This window comes from Melanerpes formicivorus, unplaced genomic scaffold (assembly GCF_026170545.1).
Source record: "Melanerpes formicivorus ecotype bairdi unplaced genomic scaffold, bMelFor1.0.p_v2 SCAF_19, whole genome shotgun sequence".
Taxonomy (NCBI): Eukaryota; Metazoa; Chordata; class Aves; order Piciformes; family Picidae; genus Melanerpes; species Melanerpes formicivorus.
This window is the reverse complement of record NW_027142371.1, coordinates 706655-726085: the sequence shown is the minus strand read 5'-3', so window position 1 is coordinate 726085 and position 19431 is coordinate 706655. Positions and strand designations below refer to the sequence as shown.

General features: G+C 53.2%; 1 protein-coding gene across 1 annotated transcript in view; it reads right to left on the bottom strand.

Moving 5' to 3' along the window:
• Nucleotides 1–15745, bottom strand: part of CHMP4B (charged multivesicular body protein 4B) — a 40315-nt gene extending 24570 nt beyond the window's left edge. Inside the window, exon 1 of the mRNA XM_068149752.1 lies at nucleotides 15352–15745. Coding sequence (XP_068005853.1) covers nucleotides 15352–15547 — 196 coding nt within the window. The 5' untranslated portion in view covers nucleotides 15548–15745. The remainder of the gene's footprint in view (nucleotides 1–15351) is intronic.
• Nucleotides 15746–19431: the final 3686 nt, after the last annotated feature.

Here is a 19431-nt window from a genome sequence, read left to right as displayed (position 1 = left end):
TTTCTCCTCACCTCCAGCCTAAACTTCTCCTGGCACAGCTTGAGACTGTGTCCTCTTGTTCTGGTGCTGGTTATCTGGGAGAAGAGACCAACCCCCACCTGGCTACAACCTCCCTTCAGGGAGGTGTAGATAGCAAGAAGGTCTCCCCTGAGCCTCCTCTTCTCCAGGCTAAACACCCCCAGCTCCCTCAGCCTGGGGTTGGGGGGAAAGATGTTTCTTGGGATCCTCACAAATGCAAATACTCCCTGTGGGGTTACTTCTTGATTCTGTGACTGCTGAAGAGATCTTGTTGAAGAGACTTCCAGGGCAAATCTATAATCCTCCTCTGGATCCCAGCCAGAAATGCATCAGGCTGAGAGGTTCAGCTCTTACAAGAAGTAGCTCTTCTTCAAGTATCTCATGATGTTCTTTCCTTACAGGGAAGAAACCCAAACAACCAAATTCCCCAAACTTAACAATGTTTTGGTGATGAAGGCACATAGCTCTGAAGGTTCTACCCTCAAGTAGCCCATCTGGAGATCATTTGTTCTTGGGCAATGACACCAGTCGGGGGCTGGGCAATGGATTATGTTTTGCAGCTTTGGACAGTGGGATCAAGGCACCCTCAGCAAGTCTGGCAATGACACTAAGCTGTGTGGTGTGGTAAACACACTGGAGGGAAGGGATCCATCCAGAGGGACCTGGACAGGCTGGAGAGGTGAGCCCATCACAACCTCAGGAAGTTCAGCAAAGCCAAGTCCAAGGTCCTGCAGCTGGGTCAGGGCAATGCCAAGCACAGATACTGGCTGAGTGGAGAATGGATGGAGAGCAGTGATGAGGAGAAGGACTTGGGGCTGCTGGGTGATGAGAAGCTCAACATGAGCCAGCACTGAGTGCTGCCAGCCCAGGGCCAGCCATGTCCTGGGCTGAGCCCCAGCAGTGTGGGCAGCAAGGGCAGGCAGGGGATTCTGCCCCTCTGCTTCACATCACCTGCAAGTTAGTTTTGAACTAGCAGGAGGAGCCCTTAAGGAGGATTCACTAACCAGGCCTGAAGCTTAATTTTAGTCAATCAGATGGTGCTGGGTGATAGGTTGGACTCAATGATCTCAAAGCTCTTTTCCAACCTGGTTAATTCTGTTCTATTCATGAGACACCAGCACCCAGCCTCTTTCTCCCTTTCTCTCTGTCTCCAAAGCCAGGGGGGCAGCACACATGCAGGGTTTCCCTTCAGACAGGGCCTGCCAGAGAACAGGAAGAGAGGAAGGATGTGTTGCATCAAACACAGTTGCCAAAACACATCGGGCAGAACCACAGGGGGGTTGTTTGTATTTATGCCACTTTTTCAAGCTGTTTTAAAAGGTGGTTTTGAATCCCCTCATTCCTCCCCAACTGGTCTCTACCTCAGCAATCTGCCTCCCAAACCCTTTGTTAAACACTGGCAGGGTAGAATTACAAACTAGAAGGTTCATCTTCTTTTCAAGTTTAAAGAGAGTAATTATTCTCACATCCCAGCATGGTGGGGGTTGGAAGATCCTCTGGAGATCATCCATTACAATCCCCATGTTAAAGCAGGGGCAGCCAGGATCACAATGTCCAAACAGGTTTGGAATCTCTCCAGAGGAGACTCCACAAACTCTGCGGGCAGCCTGCTCCAGGGCTCTGCCACCCTCACACCAAAGAAGTTTTCCTCATGTTCAGATGGAACCTCCTGGCTTCCAGTTTGTGCCCTGCTGCCCCTTTGTCCTGTCACTGGGCAGCACTGAAAAGAGTTTGGCCCCAACATCTTCCCCCCACTCTTTAGCTCTTGCTGAGCATTGAGCAGATTCCCTCTGGGGCTGCTCTTCTCCAGGCTCAACAGCCCCAGAGCTCTCAGCCTTTCCTCCTCACAGAGCTGCTCCAGGGCCCTCAGCACCTTTGTAGTCCTCTCTTTGCAGCCCCATCACTACCACTGTTCCCATTCCAGGTGGTTAATGCTCAGCTCAGGGCAGAGGAAGGCCTCAGGCCAGCACTGCTGTCAGCACTCCTACACTGAAGCTCTGGTTTATGGTAAAGCACCTGGATCTCAAAGATGCATTTTGCATTGGACCATGGCTTAAAGCAAAGAGAAGGCAGACAAAAGCAGACAAGAAGGTCTGGATAGTGTTTGCTGGCCTCCTGCTTCCTCTGAGTCAGCACCTTATGATGCATGGACACAAACCCAGGTTCATGTTATTTGATTGCAGAGGCACAGATCACTTCTGCCAAACAACAAGCAGGCCTTTAAAACACATTCACAAGCAAGGCATTCGTGTCCAGGACCTTACATATATGGTCACAGGACACAAAATGGTAAAGGAGGTTGGAAAGGACCTCTGAAGATCACAGAGTTCAACCCCCCTGCCAGAGCAGCTCACACAGGAAAGGGCCAGGTGGGCCTTGAAAGTCTCCAGAGATGGAGACTCAACCTCTCTGGGCAGCCTGCTTCAGAGCTCTGCCTCCCTCACAGTAAAGAAGTTCCCAATCATGTTTAGATGAAACTTCCTATGTTCAGGTTTATGTCCATTGCCCCTCATCCTGTCACTGGGGAGCACTGAGCAGAGTCTGGCCCCATCTCAGGAGGGGGAACAGAGCCCTGAAGCAGGCTGCCCAGGGAGGTTGTGGAGTCTCCTTCTCTGAAGACTTTCAAGACCCACCAGAATGTGTTCCTGTGTGCTGAATTCTACGGTCCTCCTCTGGCAGGGGGGTTGAACTTGATGACCTTTGGAGGTCCTTTCCAACCTCTAACATCCTGTGGTCCTGTGATCCCCCTGACACCCACACCTTAGATATTTGTAACCTCACCTTCACCTTATGGTACACAACCCCAAACTCCCTCAGTCTGTCTCCACAGCACAGCAGCTCCAGCCCTCTGCTCATCCTCGTGGCCCTTCTCTGGACACCATCCAGCCCCTCCAGAGCCCTCCTGGAACAGAGGCTCCAGAACTGGACCCAGAGCTCCAGCTGTGGGCTCAGCAGAGTGGAGCAGAGGGGCAGAATCCCCTCCCTGGCCCTGCTGGCCACACTTCTCTTGCTGCAGCCCAGGCTCTGCTTGGCTCTCTGGGCTGCAGGTGCTCACTGCTGGCTCCTGCTGAGCTTCTCCTCCCCCAGCACCCCCAAGGCCTTGTCTTCAGGGCTGCTCTCAAGCCAGTACCTGCCCAGCCTGTACTGGTGCTTGGGATTGCCCTGACCCAGATAAAGGCAGGACCTCTGCCTTCAGCCTACACCCAAGCTTCTTGTGTGTTTGCTTTTGGTGCAGGGTGGAGCACAGAAGTGTTCTCTTTCCAGGAAAAGCCTGAATTATACAGCAGGAATTCAGCAGTGGGTTTTGCATCCATTTTCTGTACTGAGTCACCAGTGGAAGAGAAACTTTGACATCAGGGAAGGAAAACCACCAGCTGAGAAACCATCAGCTCCCAGAAGCCAGAGCTGATAGAAAATCCATGAAATACCAGTCTCCTGCTACAGCCTGAGCATATTTACTGCATATTGGCACAATATTAGTCTTAACACCCATTGTGGTGTCTGTAGATCTGGTGTTGGTTAACCAAAAGGTAAAATACTAGTGGAAGGCAGGAGCAAAACTGCCTTGATTCCCACTGGATCACAGTATCACAGTATGACCAAGGCTGGAAGAGACCTCAAGGATCATTGAGTCCAACCTATCAACACAGACCCCATGACTAGACCATGGCACCAAGTGCCACATCCAATCCCCTCCTGAACACCTCCAGGGATGGGGACTCCACCACCTCCCTGGGCAGCACATCCCAATGGCCAATCTCTCTTGCTGGGAAGTACTTTCTCCTCACCTCCAGCCTAAACTTCTCCTGGCACAGCTTGAGACTGTGTCCTCTTGTTCTGGTGCTGGTTATCTGGGAGAAGAGACCAACCCCCACCTGGCTACAACCTCCCTTCAGGGAGGTGTAGATAGCAAGAAGGTCTCCCCTGAGCCTCCTCTTCTCCAGGCTAAACACCCCCAGCTCCCTCAGCCTGGGGTTGGGGGGAAAGCTGTTTCTTGGGATCCTCACAAATGCAAATACTCCCTGTGGGGTTACTTCTTGATTCTGTGACTGCTGAAGAGATCTTGTTGAAGAGACTTCCAGGGGAAATCTATAATCCTCCTCTGGATCCCAGCCAGAAATGCATCAGGCTGAGAGGTTCAGCTCTTACAAGAAGTAGCTCTTCTTCAAGTATCTCATGATGTTCTTTCCTTACAGGGAAGAAACCCAAACAACCAAATTCCCCAAACTTAACAATGTTTTGGTGATGAAGGCACATAGCTCTGAAGGTTCTACCCTCAAGTAGCCCATCTGGAGATCATTTGTTCTTGGGCAATGACACCAGTCGGGGGCTGGGCAATGGATTATGTTTTGCAGCTTTGGACAGTGGGATCAAGGCACCCTCAGCAAGTCTGGCAATGACACTAAGCTGTGTGGTGTGGTAAACACACTGGAGGGAAGGGATCCATCCAGAGGGACCTGGACAGGCTGGAGAGGTGAGCCCATCACAACCTCAGGAAGTTCAGCAAAGCCAAGTCCAAGGTCCTGCAGCTGGGTCAGGGCAATGCCAAGCACAGATACTGGCTGAGTGGAGAATGGATGGAGAGCAGTGATGAGGAGAAGGACTTCGGGCTGCTGGGTGATGAGAAGCTCAACATGAGCCAGCACTGAGTGCTGCCAGCCCAGGGCCAGCCATGTCCTGGGCTGAGCCCCAGCAGTGTGGGCAGCAAGGGCAGGCAGGGGATTCTGCCCCTCTGCTTCACATCACCTGCAAGTTAGTTTTGAACTAGCAGGAGGAGCCCTTAAGGAGGATTCACTAACCAGGCCTGAAGCTTAATTTTAGTCAATCAGATGGTGCTGGGTGATAGGTTGGACTCAATGATCTCAAAGCTCTTTTCCAACCTGGTTAATTCTGTTCTATTCATGAGACACCAGCACCCAGCCTCTTTCTCCCTTTCTCTCTGTCTCCAAAGCCAGGGGGGCTGCACACATGCAGGGTTTCCCTTCAGACAGGGCCTGCCAGAGAACAGGAAGAGAGGAAGGATGTGTTGCATCAAACACAGTTGCCAAAACACATCGGGCAGAACCACAGGGGGTTTGTTTGTATTTATGCCACTTTTTCAAGCTGTTTTAAAAGGTGGTTTTGAATCCCCTCATTCCTCCCCAACTGGTCTCTACCTCAGCAATCTGCCTCCCAAACCCCTTGTTAAACACTGGCAGGGTAGAATTACAAACTAGAAGGTTCATCTTCTTTTCAAGTTTAAAGAGAGTAATTATTCTCACATCCCAGCATGGTGGGGGTTGGAAGGACCTCTGGAGATCATCCATTCCAATCCCCATGTTAAAGCAGGGACAGCCAGGATCACAATGTCCAAACAGGTTTGGAATCTCTCCAGAGGAGACTCCACAAACTCTGTGGGCAGCCTGCTCCAGGGCTCTGCCACCCTCACACCAAAGAAGTTTTCCTCATGTTCAGATGGAACCTCCTGGCTTCCAGTTTGTGCCCTGCTGCCCCTTTGTCCTGTCACTGGGCAGCACTGAAAAGAGTTTGGCCCCAACATCTTCCCCCCACCCTTTAGCTCTTGCTGAGCATTGAGCAGATTCCCTCTGGGGCTGCTCTTCTCCAGGCTCAACAGCCCTAGGGCTCTCAGCCTTTCCTCCTCACAGAGCTGCTCCAGGCCCCTCAGCACCTTTGTAGTCCTCTCTTTGCAGCCCCATCACTATCACTGTTCCCATTCCAGGTGGTTAATGCTCAGCTCAGGGCAGAGGAAGGCCTCAGGCCAGCACTGCTGTCAGCACTCCTACACTGAAGCTCTGGTTTATGGTAAAGCACCTGGATCTCAAAGATGCATTTTGCATTGGACCATGGCTTAAAGCAAAGAGAAGGCAGACAAAAGCAGACAAGAAGGTGTGGACAGTGTTTGCTGGCCTCCTGCTTCCTCTGAGTCAGCACCTTATGATGCATGGACACAAAACCAGGTTCATGTTATTTGATTGCAGAGGCACAGATCACTTCTGCCAAACAACAAGCAGGCCTTTAAAACACATTCACAAGCAAGGCATTCGTGTCCAGGACCTTACATATATGGTCACAGGACACAAAATGGTAAAGGAGGTTGGAAAGGACCTCTGAAGATCACAGAGTTCAACCCCCCTGCCAGAGCAGCTCACACAGGAAAGGGCCAGGTGGGCCTTGAAAGTCTCCAGAGATGGAGACTCAACCTCTCTGGGCAGCCTGTTTCAGAGCTCTGCCTCCCTCACAGTAAAGAAGTTCCCAATCATGTTTAGATGAAACTTCCTATGTTCAGGTTTATGTCCATTGCCCCTCATCCTGTCACTGGGGAGCACTGAGCAGAGTCTGGCCCCATCTCAGGAGGGGGAACAGAGCCCTGAAGCAGGCTGCCCAGGGAGGTTGTGGAGTCTCCTTCTCTGAAGACTTTCAAGACCCACCAGAATGTGTTCCTGTGTGCTGAATTCTATGGTCCTCCTCTGGCAGGGGGGTTGAACTTGATGACCTTTGGAGGTCCTTTCCAACTTCTAACATCCTGTGGTCCTGTGATCTCCCTGACACCCACACCTTAGATATTTGTAACCTCACCTTCACCTTATGGTGCACAACCCCAACTCTCTCAGTCTGTCTCCACAGCACAGCAGCTCCAGCCCTCTGCTCATCCTTGTGGCCCTTCTCTGGACACCTTCCAGCACCTCCAGATCCTTCCTGGCACAGAAGCTCCAGAACTGGACCCAGAGCTCCAGCTGTGGTCTCAGCAGAGTGGAGCAGAGGGGTAGAATCCCCTCCCTGGCCCTGCTGGCCACACTTCTCTTGCTGCAGCCCAGGCTCTGCTTGGCTCTCTGGGCTGCAAGTGCTCACTGCTGGCTCCTCTTGAGCTTCTCTGCCCCCAGCACCTCCAAGGCCTTTTCTCCAGGGCTGCTCTCAAGCCAGTCCCTGCCCAGCCTGTACTGGTGCTTGGGATTGCCCTGACCCAGATAAAGGCAGGACCTCTGCCTTCAGCCTACACCCAAGCTTCTTGTGTGTTTGCTTTTGGTGCAGGGTGGAGCACAGAAGTGTTCTCTTCCCAGGAAAAGCCTGAATCATACAGCAGGAATTCAGCAGTGGGTTTTGTATCCATTTTCTGTACTCAGTCACCAGTGGAAGAGAAACTTTGACATCAGGGAAGGAAAACCACCAGCTGAGAAACCATCAGCTCCCAGAAGCCAGAGCTGATAGAAAATCCATGAAATACCAGTCTCCTGCTACAGCCTGAGCCTATTTACTGCATATTGGCACAATATTAGTCTTAACACCCATTGTGGTGTCTGTAGATCTGGTGTTGGTTAACCAAAAGGTAAAATACTAGTGGAAGGCAGGAGCAAAACTGCCTTGATTCCCACTGGATCACAGTATCACAGTATGACCAAGGCTGGAAGAGACCTCAAGGATCATCGAGTCCAACCTATCAACACAGACCCCATGACTAGACCATGGCACCAAGTGCCACATCCAATCCCCTCCTGAACACCTCCAGGGATGGGGACTCCACCACCTCCCTGGGCAGCACATCCCAATGACGAACGACTCGCTCGGTGAAGAACTTCCTCCTCACCTCGAGTCTAAACCTCCCCTGACACAGCTTGAGACTGTGTCCTCTTGTTCTGGTGCTGGGTGCCTGGAAGAAGAGACTAACCCCCACCTGGCTCCAACCTCCCGTCAGGTAGTTGTAGAGGGCAATGAGGTCACCCCTGAGCCTCCTCTTCTCCAGGCTAAACAACCCCAGCTCCCTCAGCCTCTCCTCACAGGGCTGTGCTCAAGGCCTCTCCCCAGCCTTGTTGCCCTTCTCTGGACACCTTCAAGTCTCTCAATGTCCTTCTTAAACTGAGGAGCCCAGAACTGGACACAGGACTCAAGGTGTGGCCTAACCAGTGCAGAGTACAGGGGCACAATGACTTCCCTGCTCCTGCTGGCCACACTCTTCCTAATGCAGGCCAGGATGCCATTGGCCCTCTTGGCCACCTGGGCACACTGCTGGCTCATGTTCAGGCAGCTGTCAATCAGCACCCCCAGGTCCCTCTCTGTTTGGCAGCTCTCAGCCACTCTGACCCCAGCCTGTAGCTCTGCATGGGGTTGCCGTAGCCAAAGTGCAGCACTTGGCACTTGAACTTGCTAAATGCCATCCCATTGGACTCTGCCCATCTGTCCAGTCTGTCAAGGTCCCTCTGCAGAGCCTTTCTGCCCTCTAACTGACCAACATCTGCTCCTAATCTTTGGAAGTGGCACCCTAGGACAGCGACAGATTTCCCTCCCTGCTGTAACCTTCAGATAAAGGCAGAACTTGAGTTTTGAAGAGCTATTAAAAGCCATGAGACAGAGATTTTGAGAATCACAGAATGGTTTGGGCTGGAAGTGAACTCAAAGAGACGCCCAAAATCATCCAGTCCAACCCCCTCTGCAGTTAGCAGCGGCATCCTCAACTAGATCAGGTTTCCCAGAGCCCTGTCTAGCCTCACCTTGAGTACATCCAGGGATGGGGCCTCAAACACCTCCCTGGGCAACCTGTCCAGTGTTCCACCACCCTCATGGTAAATAATCTGTTCCTAACCTCCAATCTAAACCTGCTCTGCTCTAGTTTGAAACCATTGTCCCTGGTCCTATCATCTATGAGACCTATGAGAAGAGGCTGAGGGAGCTGGGGTTGTTTAGCCTGGAGGAGGCTCAGGGGAGACTTCATTGCTCTCTACAACTCCCTGAAGGGAGGTTGTAGCCAGGTGAGGGCTGGGTCTCTTCTCCCAGGCAGCCAGCACCAGAACAAGAGGACACAGTCTCAAGCTGCACCAGAAGTTTAGGCTGGATGTGAGGAGAAAGTTCTTCCCACAAAGAGGAATTGCCCATTGGAATGTGCTGCCCAGGGAGGTGGTGGAGGTGTTCAAGAGGGGCTTGGATGTGGCACTTGGAGCCATGGTTTAGTTGCCAGGAGGTGTTGGGTGATAGGTTGGACTTGATGATCTCTGAGGTCTTTTCCAACCTTGATGATTCCATGATCACTGTAGGCCTTTGGAAACAGTCCCTCTCCAGTTCTGGAACTGTTATACCCAAAGTGGTCAGAGATCAAGGAGTTATCTCCTTATTGCTTTGTGTGTGTGTCCTTTGTGCTGCTTCTCTGGCAGCTTGGCTTTGTGCCACCAGCTGAGAACCACAAGCAAAGAAGTGAAACTGAAGCAGGTTACGATGGGGTTAAGCTACCCTGAAACTGAATCCTGAGCCCCAGAACCTGACATCCCTTGGGAAGCTCTAGCAGCTTGCTTTGCTTCATGGAGCTTAAGTGCCTGCGTAAAATATTCCAGACCTGAAATGATGTCACACTGACAAACTGGAGCGGAATAAAAGGATGCAGCAGCAGCAGCACAGGACTTGCAAACCGTTGAGCTCACAGCTGGGCACTTCCTTTGTTACAGCAACATTCCTCTCCAGGACAGATTGGCAATCCAGTTAGATCTTGGCTGAGTGGGGCTCAAAGTGCTGCACTGCTGCTGCTTCACTGGGAGGAAGAAATCCACTACTCATGAGCCAGGATAAAAGTGTTGAGCGGTAGGAGGGAAGAAATAGGAGAGAAGCAGCAGGACACAGCCTGCTTGCAGAACAGGCTGAACATTTCCATGAGAACAAAACCCAAGCACAACCCAACTTAGAATAGAATTAGCCAGGTTGCAAAAGACCTTTGAGATCATCTAGTCCAACCTATCACCCAGCACCATCTGATCAACTAAACCATGGCACCAAGTGCCTCATCCAGGCTCTTCCTAAACACCTAGCATCATAGTATCAGTCAGGGTTGGAAGGGACCACAAGGATCATCTAGTTCCAACCCCCCTGCCATGGGCAGGGACACCCCACACTAGATCAGCCTGGACAGAGCCTCATCCAGCCTGGCCTTAAACACCTCCAGGGACAGGGCCCCAACCACTGGAACAGCTTGCCCAGGGAGGTTGTTGGGGTCTCATCCCTGGAGATATTCAAGGTGAGGCTCAACAGGGCTCTGGGCAACCTGATCTAGTTGAAGATGTCCCTGCTGACTGCAGGAGTGTTGGACTGCATGACCTTTGGAGGTCCCTTCCAACCCAGACCATTCAATAATTCTATGATCTCCCTTCTCCACATTTTAGTAGCACAGGTGCCTTGGCACCAACTTAACACTTACAGACCGTTCCCTCTCCCCTTCCAGGAGCTACTTGGGCATTATGGAGCAGTGAGGAGGGAGTGGTGGAATGGAAGCAAACCCACAAATTACTACATATTAAAATAATTTGAGTTCCTGCAGAAGGCACAGTGATGACAGCACTGCCAAGTCCCTGCAGCCAGAAGAGAACAGAAAGACCCTGAGAAAAGGAACTTTTAATCCCAAAACTGAAAGCAACCCTGCCAAGAAACAACAGAGACCAAGGAGATTCATACCTGACAGTTACTGCTTGGAAGTTCAGGACTCCATGAGGAGTTCTCTGGTTATACAGCTGGGGATCCTAAATGCAGGCTGTAAGAAAATTGCTGGGCATACTAAGTTCAGCAATGCATAAAAACCTGTGTTTGGGGCAGGCACAGGGAGCAGAGGGCTCTAAGTTTCTGTGCTTTCATTAGACTCCACGAGGGCTGGAGGCCTGAGTCAATGAGCCCTTAGAAACTCCTCTGGCTTGGCACCAGAACAATCAGGCAGTGTGCTGGAGAGCAGAGAGAATTTCCTTTTGTCACCCCCAGTGTGCCAGACATCATCTTTCCTCTGAGAAAACAACCAACAAAAACCCCACACCATCCCAGGTTATCCAAGGTGACTTTAAGCTTCCAGGTAAACTGCCTGCCCCACTGCTGTCTGTTCTTCTGCCAGCTTCATTCACCCCAGCAGCTTCCACTGCTGTCAGCAAAACTGTCCACTGGAGCCTTACACATGGGCACCACCCAGGGCAGCTTCTCCATGGGACACACAGAGATCTCCAGAGGAACACACTCAAGTCTTGGAGAGCTAGAGGAGGGGAGATTTAGATCTCCCACCCATCTCTAACCACCATGAGGGTGGTGAGAGGCTGGCACAGGTTGCCCAGGGAGGTGGTGGAAGCCTCCTGCCTGGAGGTGTTTGCAGCCAGGCTGGATGTGGCTGTGAGCAACCTGCTGTAGTGTGAGGTGTCCATGGCCATGGCAGGGGGGTTGGAACTGGCTGAGCCTTGAGGTCCCTTCCAACCCTGACAATTCTGTGTGAACTAAGAAAGCTTAAAGATTCCTCAAGCTGTAGTTTTCAGAAGTTGATCCAACACTTAAAACCCCCTCTGGTTAATTAGCTTTTGTTGGGGTTTATTTGTAAGACTTCAATTTGATCAAAGTATTTCCATTAAACAAGACAAACTTCCACATATAAAACCAAGGTGGATTTATTTTCACTTAAATCATAGATTTAAATCTTAAATCATAGATTTAAGTGCCCTTGCAGGAAAATGGGTAGGCCACACCTTGAGTCCTGTGTCCAGTTCTGGGCCCTTCAGTTTAGGAAAGGTGTTGAGATGCTGGAAGGTGTCCAGAGAAGGGCAACAAAGCTGGGGAGGGGTCTGGAGCACAGCCCTGTGAGGGGAGGCTGAGGGAGCTGGGGTTGCTTAGCCTGCAGAAGAGGAGGCTCAGGGGAGACCTTCTTGCTCTCTACAACTCCTTGAAGGGAGGTTGTAGCCAGGTCTCTTCTCCCAGGCACCCAGCACCAGAACAAGAGGACACAGTCTCAAGCTGTGCCAGGGGAGGTTTAGGCTGGATGTTAGGAAGAAATTCTTCCCAGCAAGAGAGATTGGCCATTGGGATGTGCTGCCCAAGGAGGTGGTGGAGTCACCATCCCTGGAGCTGTTTAGGAAGAGCCTGGATGAGGCACTTGGTGCCATGGTTGAGTTGTGTAGATGATGTTGGATGATAGGTTGGACTTAACGATCTCAAAGGTCTTTTCCAACCTGGTTAATTCTATTCTATTTCTACAGTAGAAAGCAGCCTGAAGCCAGAGTGAGGGAAAAATCCATATAACTGCCTATCAAAAGTACCCCCAAAACAATGCATATAAAAGATCCAAACAACTGCATATAAAAAGTCAGAGTGGTGGGGGGGGGGGGGGAAATCCAAGCAACTGCTTGCTGAAAAATACCCAAATTGAATAATCCAAGCAACTGCTTGCTGAAAGATACCCAAACTGAATAATCCAAGCAACTGCTTGCTGAAAAATACCCAAACTGAATAATCCAAGCAGCTGCTTGCTGAAAAATATCCAAACTGAATAATCCAAGCAACTGCTTGCTAAAAAATATCCAAACTGAATAATCCAAGCAACTGCTTGCTGAAAAATACCCAAACTGAATAATCCAAGCAGCTGCTTGCTAAAAAATATCCAAACTGAATAATCCAAGCAACTGCTTGCTGAAAAATACCCAAACTGAATAATCCAAGCAGCTGCTTGCTGAAAAATACCCAAACTGAATAATCCAAGCAGCTGCTTACTAAAAGAATCCAAATTAAACCCCCCCCAAACAACTGCATATTAAACCCAAGCAATTTGTTACAGCTCAGATGATGCTGTCCTCTTAAAGGCAGAGTAAACAAACAGCCCCTTAGTCTGTCCTGAAGGGAACTCACTTCCCAGGAAGCCAGCAGATAACCTGCTGTCCCCCCTTGCAGCCCAATAAATAGAAGTTGGCCTCTTAGTTTCAGAAGTTGTCTGGAAATGGAAAACAAAACAACAGAGGGTTTTGTTTTCCACCAGAAAGCCAAGCCCAGCCCTTCTCCTTTTCACAGCTCCTTAATTACTCCTCAGGATCCTGTTTTGCTGCAAGACCTCAATTAGCTTGACCCAGAAACCTGCTAGTGAACGGGCAGGTTTTGTTCCTTCCTCCACCCCCAAAGAAATTTAATCTCTCCCACTACAGAGCACACTGATGGGCAGCACACACAGAAAGGTGACATTACAGCAGAGCAAGATTGATACCTGAACAACCAGAAGCAGGGGAGAGGTTTAGGAGGAGCTAGACACAGCCAGCGTTAAGACAGAGCATGCAGGAACTGCAAAGCAGGAAGGCTGGAGACAGAGGTACTTTAGTTCTCCTTTTAAGTTCATTACCAAAGTAGGCCAAAAATTGCACCAAAAAAACTCAGGCTTATTAAAAGTGCTGCAATAAATTTGATTCAGAGACTAACTCGATCAAGCCTGAAGTCACAGTCTGTTGAGGTCCTTCAGAAGACACCTGGGGCAGCAAGTGAGGCCTCGGCCACCCTGCTGCTGCCCACAAATGTCAACAGGGCTCTGGGCAACCTGGTCTATGGCCTTCCAGTATCTGAAGGGGGCCTACAGGAAGGCTGGGGAAGGACTTCTCAGGATCTCAGGGAGTGATAGGACTAGGGGGAATGGAATGAAGCTGGAGGTGGGGAGATTCAGGCTGGAGGTGAGGAGGAGGTTCTTCCCCATGAGAGTGGTGAAGCCGTGGAATGGGTTATCCAGGGAGGTGGTTGGGGCCCCATCCCTGGAGGTGTTTAAGAGCAGGCTGGATGAGGCTCTGGGCAGGCTGATGTAGTGTGGGGTGTCCCTGCCCATGGCAGGGGGGTTGGAACTAGATGATCCTTGTGGTCCCTTCCAACCCTGAATGAAACTATGAAACTATGAAGCCCCTGCTTACTGCTGGGACTAGGTGACCTTTGGAGGTGCCTTCCAACCCAGACCATTCCATTACTCTGTGAAAGCCAGGAAGCCCTCCTGAGCTTCACACCATCACCTGACACCCAACACAGAGGAGAGCCCTGCTGCAGCACACCGTGGGAGAAGGCTTGAAACGCTGTCTGCTGCAGTGATAGGGAGCAGAAACTGTTATCAGCAATTTAATGCAAATGAGCCCTTGCTCCTTGGCCAACAGCTTCGTGTTAGCACCTCCCAGCCAGAGCCACACCTCCTGCCTCCAACCCTGTAACCCGGCACAGAGAGTCAACACAAAGATCCGGACCGCACCCTCCCGAGCACGCCACTGCTACTGACTGCTGCAAAAGAGGCAGGAAGCTCATCAGAGCACGGGAACACATCAGCTGACAGCCCACTTCTGAGCTTCAGGCTGACAGAAGATTAACGTGCAGCACTGCAAACACACAGCTGGGCCTGCCTCCAGAGGGACAGGGATACACTGGAGGACAGGCTGTGAGGATGATGAAGGGACTAGAAGATCTGCCTGATGAGGAAAAGCTGAGAGACCTAGGGCTGTTGAGTCTGGAGAAGAGAAGGCAGAGAGGGGATCTGCTGAATGGTTACAAAGAGCTGAGGGGTGGGTGTCAAGAAGGGGCCAGGCTCTTTTCAGTGGTGCCCCACGTCCTACCACAGGCCAGCTGACACAAAATGGAATATAGGAGGTTCTGCCTCAATGTGAGGAGAAACTTCTTTGCTGTGAGGGTGATGGAAGCCCCTTGGAGCATGCTGCCCAGAGAGGTTGTTGGGTGTCCTTCTCTGGAGACTTTCAAAACTCATCTGAATGCTTTCCTGTGTGACCTGCCCTAACTGATCCTGCTCTGGCCAGGCAGGTTGGACTCGATGATCTCTGGAGACCCCTTCCAATCCTATGACTTTATGATGCTATGCCCTCCCCAGGCAGACCAAGTTCCACCCGGCCAAGACTGGCTCCTCACAGCCATTTACAAGCCACCTCGCATTAAAATTATATCTAACCAAATCCCTGAATTCAGCAGGGCTTTGGTAAAGAGTTTTGGGTTTAGAATTGAAAAGAAAAAAAGCCGGAATGGGTTGTCCAGGGAGGTGGTTGGGGCCCTGTCCCTGGGAGTGTTTAAGCCCAGGCTGGACGAGGCTCTGGCCAGGCTGATCTAGTGTGGGGTGTCCCTGCCCATGGCAGGGGGGTTGGTACTAGATGATCCGTGTGGTCCCTTCCAACCCTGACTGATCCTATGATCCTATGATACTGCTGCTTCACCACTTAACTCCTGCAGGCAACCAGCTCCACCCCAGCTGCTGCCCCGCTGTTTCCCCAGGCTCTCCCTAGGCCGAAAGCGCAAGGAGGGACAGGGGGCCGAGCGGCAGCCTGACCTCCTCATCAGGCGGGAGTGACGCGGCAGCAGGGCGGCGGCAGGAGCTGCCCTTCCCGGCGGGGGACAGCCCGCTCCGCTACAAACCCCGCACGGGAAAGCCCCCGGGCGGGAGCAGTAAGCTCTGAAACACAGCATACGTATCCGCCTGTGCTACGCGCAGGTCACGCCCCGCCCCGGGCAGCCAGGCCCGCCGGACCTGTTGACAAGGGAAGGAGCGGCCGGGCTCGGCACAGCCTACCCGAGCCTCTCCCAGCGCCCCCCCCCCCGGCCGCTCACCCCGCTTGTTCTTGGTGCCGTGCTTGCGGGCGGTCGCCAGCTCCTGCTCGATCCTCTTCTCCAGGAACTCCTGCTTCTTGCTGAGCAACTCCTCCGTATCGCGGAGGCGATGGATCGCCTCCTGCGGGGACGGGCCCTTCCCGGCGCCCTTCCCGCCGGCGCCCGTCCCGAACAGCTTCCCTATGAGCCCCGACATGGCTGTGCCAGGTCGGGCCGGGCCGCCGAGGCCTCGATATTAGGTGCGGGCGGTGAGGACGGCCGTGGAGCACCGGTATCCGCTCCCCTCACTCCGTGTTCCCCTAAAAGACCGTCGGGCCGTCCGCCGGCACAGCCCGGGCCGTCGCCGCTGCTACCGTCGCCGCTCGCAGGACTCCCCGCACCCCGCCCGCTTCAGTCCGCCCCGCCCCGGCCCCGCCGCCCCCGCGCCGCATACGGCTCCCGGCGTGCACCGCGGCCCCACGCCGCGCCGGCAGGCGGCAAGCGCCCGCGAGGCCTGCTGGGAGATGTAGTTTGCGTCGGAGCGGGGCGTGGGGCACGTCGGGAAGAACGGGGTGCGGGGACACCAGCCGAGCGCAGCCTGGGAGTGGCAGCGCGCAGCGCGCTGACGTCATGGGCTCGGTGGCGTCACGAGGGGGGAGGCGGAGCCGGCGCCGTGGCGGCCGCGGAGCGTCTGCCTCAGGCCTAAAGGCACAGCCCGGCGGCCGGGGAAGCGGCCCGCGGGAGGGGCTAGAGGAGCCCACTACCGCTGCCTCCTCCACGGCCCTGCCCAGGGAGAGATCCCTGCCCTCGGGGACGCGGCGCCGCCTGCGAGGAGTCTGGCGGCGCAACGCGGAAGGAGCGTGAATAGGCGAGGAGGGTGGAGCTGGAGCTGGAGCTCTGGCTGGGGGCTGGGGTGGGGAGAAGAGACGGGCACGGCTGAGCAAGCGAGCCTGGGAGCTTGCCCTCTGCAGCCATCCCCCAGCTGGAAGCGGGCCTGGGTGCGAATGGCAGGAAGCCACCTCCTGGGCCTTTAAACTGCTCCTTCCCGACGTGCCAGCTCTAAATCCCGAGCTGTGGTTGCTGAAGCGCTGGTGACTAGTTGTGAGCCCCAGGAGGAGGCAGGGTGGATGTAGCTCCGTGCTCACTACCTGTGTACAGAGTCCGAAGTCGAAAGAGGAAGTCGTGAAGTGCCTCAGCCTGCTACCAACCTTTTCTGGGCACTTTCATAGAATCTCAGAATTGTTTTGGTTGGAAAAGACCTCTGAGTCCAACCATCCACCCACCACCACCACGGCCATTAAACCATGGCCCCAGGTGTCATGCCCGCTTGAGCACCTCCAGGGCTGCTCTCCAACAGATCAACCCCAACCTGTACCGATCCATGGGGTTGTTTTCCCCCTTGTGCAGCACTCTACGCTTGCCCTTGTCCAGCTTCATTCGATTTCTCAGCCAGTGGAGACCAGCTTCCAGCATCTGGCTGGCCTGGGGCAGGGCTGGTGAAGCAGGCTCCAGGAAGGAAGGGCCATGCCTCCAGACAGTGCCTGCGAGCTGGAGGGGAGCTGCACCCACACATCTTGTCTCAAAATAAACCCAACTGCAGTGTTGCAGCCAGGGCTGAGACCACGTAATGACACTGTGCAGTGTGGGGACAGAGGGCAAAAGAACAGGAAAAGTATATTTAGCAAACTACTTCCTGCTCCTGCTCCCCTCCTGCCAGAGCTAAGCACTTCAAACAAACATTGTGGGCAATCAAACCCTGGCCTTCAGAGCAGCCCAGACCTTCCACAGCCACACGGAAGCAGGAAGAACTCTCTGAAGGTCTCAGCCCAGCTGCTTCCTCCCAGGCATGTACAGAATTTGGAGTATCAGCAGGTATTGAGGTCTCACAGCCTCTGTCCCCTCCTTCCTGTGACCACTCTCTTGGTAGAGATTTACATAGAATATTACATAGAATAAACCAGGTTGGAAGAGACCTTCAATATCATCGTGTCCAACCCATCAACCAATCCATCACCACCCAAACAGCTAACCCATAGCACCAAGCACCCCATCAAGTCTCCTCCTGAACACCTCCAGGGATGGTGACTCCACCACCTCCTTGGGCAGCCTGTTCCAATGGGCAATCACTCTCTCTGTGTAGAACTTCTTCCTAACATCCAACCTAAACCTCCCCTGGTGCAGCCTGAGACTGTGTCCTCTTGTTCTGGTGCTGGCTGCCTGGGAGAAGAGACCAACCTCTGCCTGGCTCCAACCTCCCTTCAGGTAGTTGTAGAGAGCAATAAGGTCACCCCTGAGTCTCCTCCTCTCCAAGCTAAGCAACCCGAGCTCCCTCAGTCTCTCCTCACAGGGCTGTGCTCCAGACCCCTCACCAACTTTGTTGCCCTTCTCTGGACTCATTCCAGCAAGTCAACCTCCTTCCTAAACTGAGGGGCCCAGAACTGGACACAGACTCAAGGTGTGGCCTAACCAGTGCAGTGTACAGGGGCAGAATGACCTCCCTGCTCCTGCTGGCCACACTCTTCCTGAGGCAGGCCAGGATGCCATTGGCCCTCTTGGCTGCCTGGGCACACTGCTGGCTCATGTTCAGCCTACCATCAACCAGCACCCCCAGGTCCCTCTCTGCCTGGCTGCTCTCAGCCACTCTGACCCCAGCCTGTAGCACTGCCTGGGGTTGCTGTGGCCGATGTGCAGAACCTGGCATTTGGATGTGTTCAGTCTCCTGCCCTTGGCCTCTGCCCATCTGTCCAGCCTGGCCAGGTCTCTCTGCAGAGCCTCTCTACCCTCCAGCAGATCAACTCCTGCCCCCAGCTTGGTGTCCTCAGCAAATTTACTGCTGATGGACTCAATGCCCTCATCCAGATCATTTCTCTGTATGCTGTGACCACTCTCTTGGTAGAGATTTCTCTGTGTCATCAGAAGTTGCCATGTCCCAACACATCCCTGTTTGCCTCTTGTCCCATCCCTGTTGCAAGCCTTAGGAGTCTGGCTTCACCTTCTCCATTCCTACCCCTTAGGCAGTAGCAAGGCCTCTCCTTGCCCTCTTCCAAAGCCTGAATCCCCTCAGCTCCCAGCCTCCCCTCTAAGCCCTGTGCTCCATTTCCCTACACCCACCAACAGCAGGAGACACAGAAGCATCACCCAAAAAAAAAGTCAAATGGGGGCAGAGTGAGTTAGGGAAGTGAGGGAGCAAAGCCAAGGGGGGGTGGTACCTATCCTGACAGAACTGTGTGACAGCATTCCAGGGGTGACAGTGCAACCCAGCCTTAGCCTGGCTGCAGTCTAGGAGCAGATGCCACCAGAAGATGCCCCAATGGCATGGTACCAGCATGCTGGATCTGCAGCTGCTGTTACAAGAGCTGAGCATGAAGAGCACCTTGAGGCCAAGTGATGGGCTGGAGCTAGGGCTGCCTGCAGGCAGGAGTCAAGGTAGGCTGGTCAGACCAGGATCACTGTCACAAGGATTGACTCAATGATGTCTAAGGCACTTGGGGATCACAGGCCCACAGGATGTTAGGGACCTCCAGAGATCATCACGTCCAACCCCCCTGCCAGAGCAGGACCATAGAATCCAGCACAGGCCACACAGGAACACATCCAGATGGGGCTTGAAAGTCTCCAGAGAAGGACACCTAACAATCTCCCTGGGCAGCCTGTTCCAGTGCTCTGGGAACTTCACAGTGAAGAAGCTCCTCCTCATGTTGAGGTGGAACCTCCTGTGCTGTAGGTTATATCCATTGCCCCTTGTCATATTCCAGGGTGCAAGTGAGCAGAGCCTGACCCCTCCCTCAGATATTTGTAGACATTTATGAAATCCCCTCTCAGTCTTCTCCTCTCCAGACTGAACAGCCTCAGGGCTCTCAGCCTCTCCTCACCAGGCAGTGCTGCAGTCCCTTCAGCACCCTTGTAGCCCTCCCTTGGACTCTCTCCAGCAGATCTCTCCCCCTTTGAACTGGGGAGCCCATAACTGGATGCAGTATTCCAGGTGAGGTCTCACCAGGGCAGAGCAGAGGGGGAGAACTTCCCTGGATCTGCTGGGAGGAGAACCTCCCTCAAACCTCAGCTATGAAGGACAATCCTGAAAAGGACAAACACTGTGGAGAA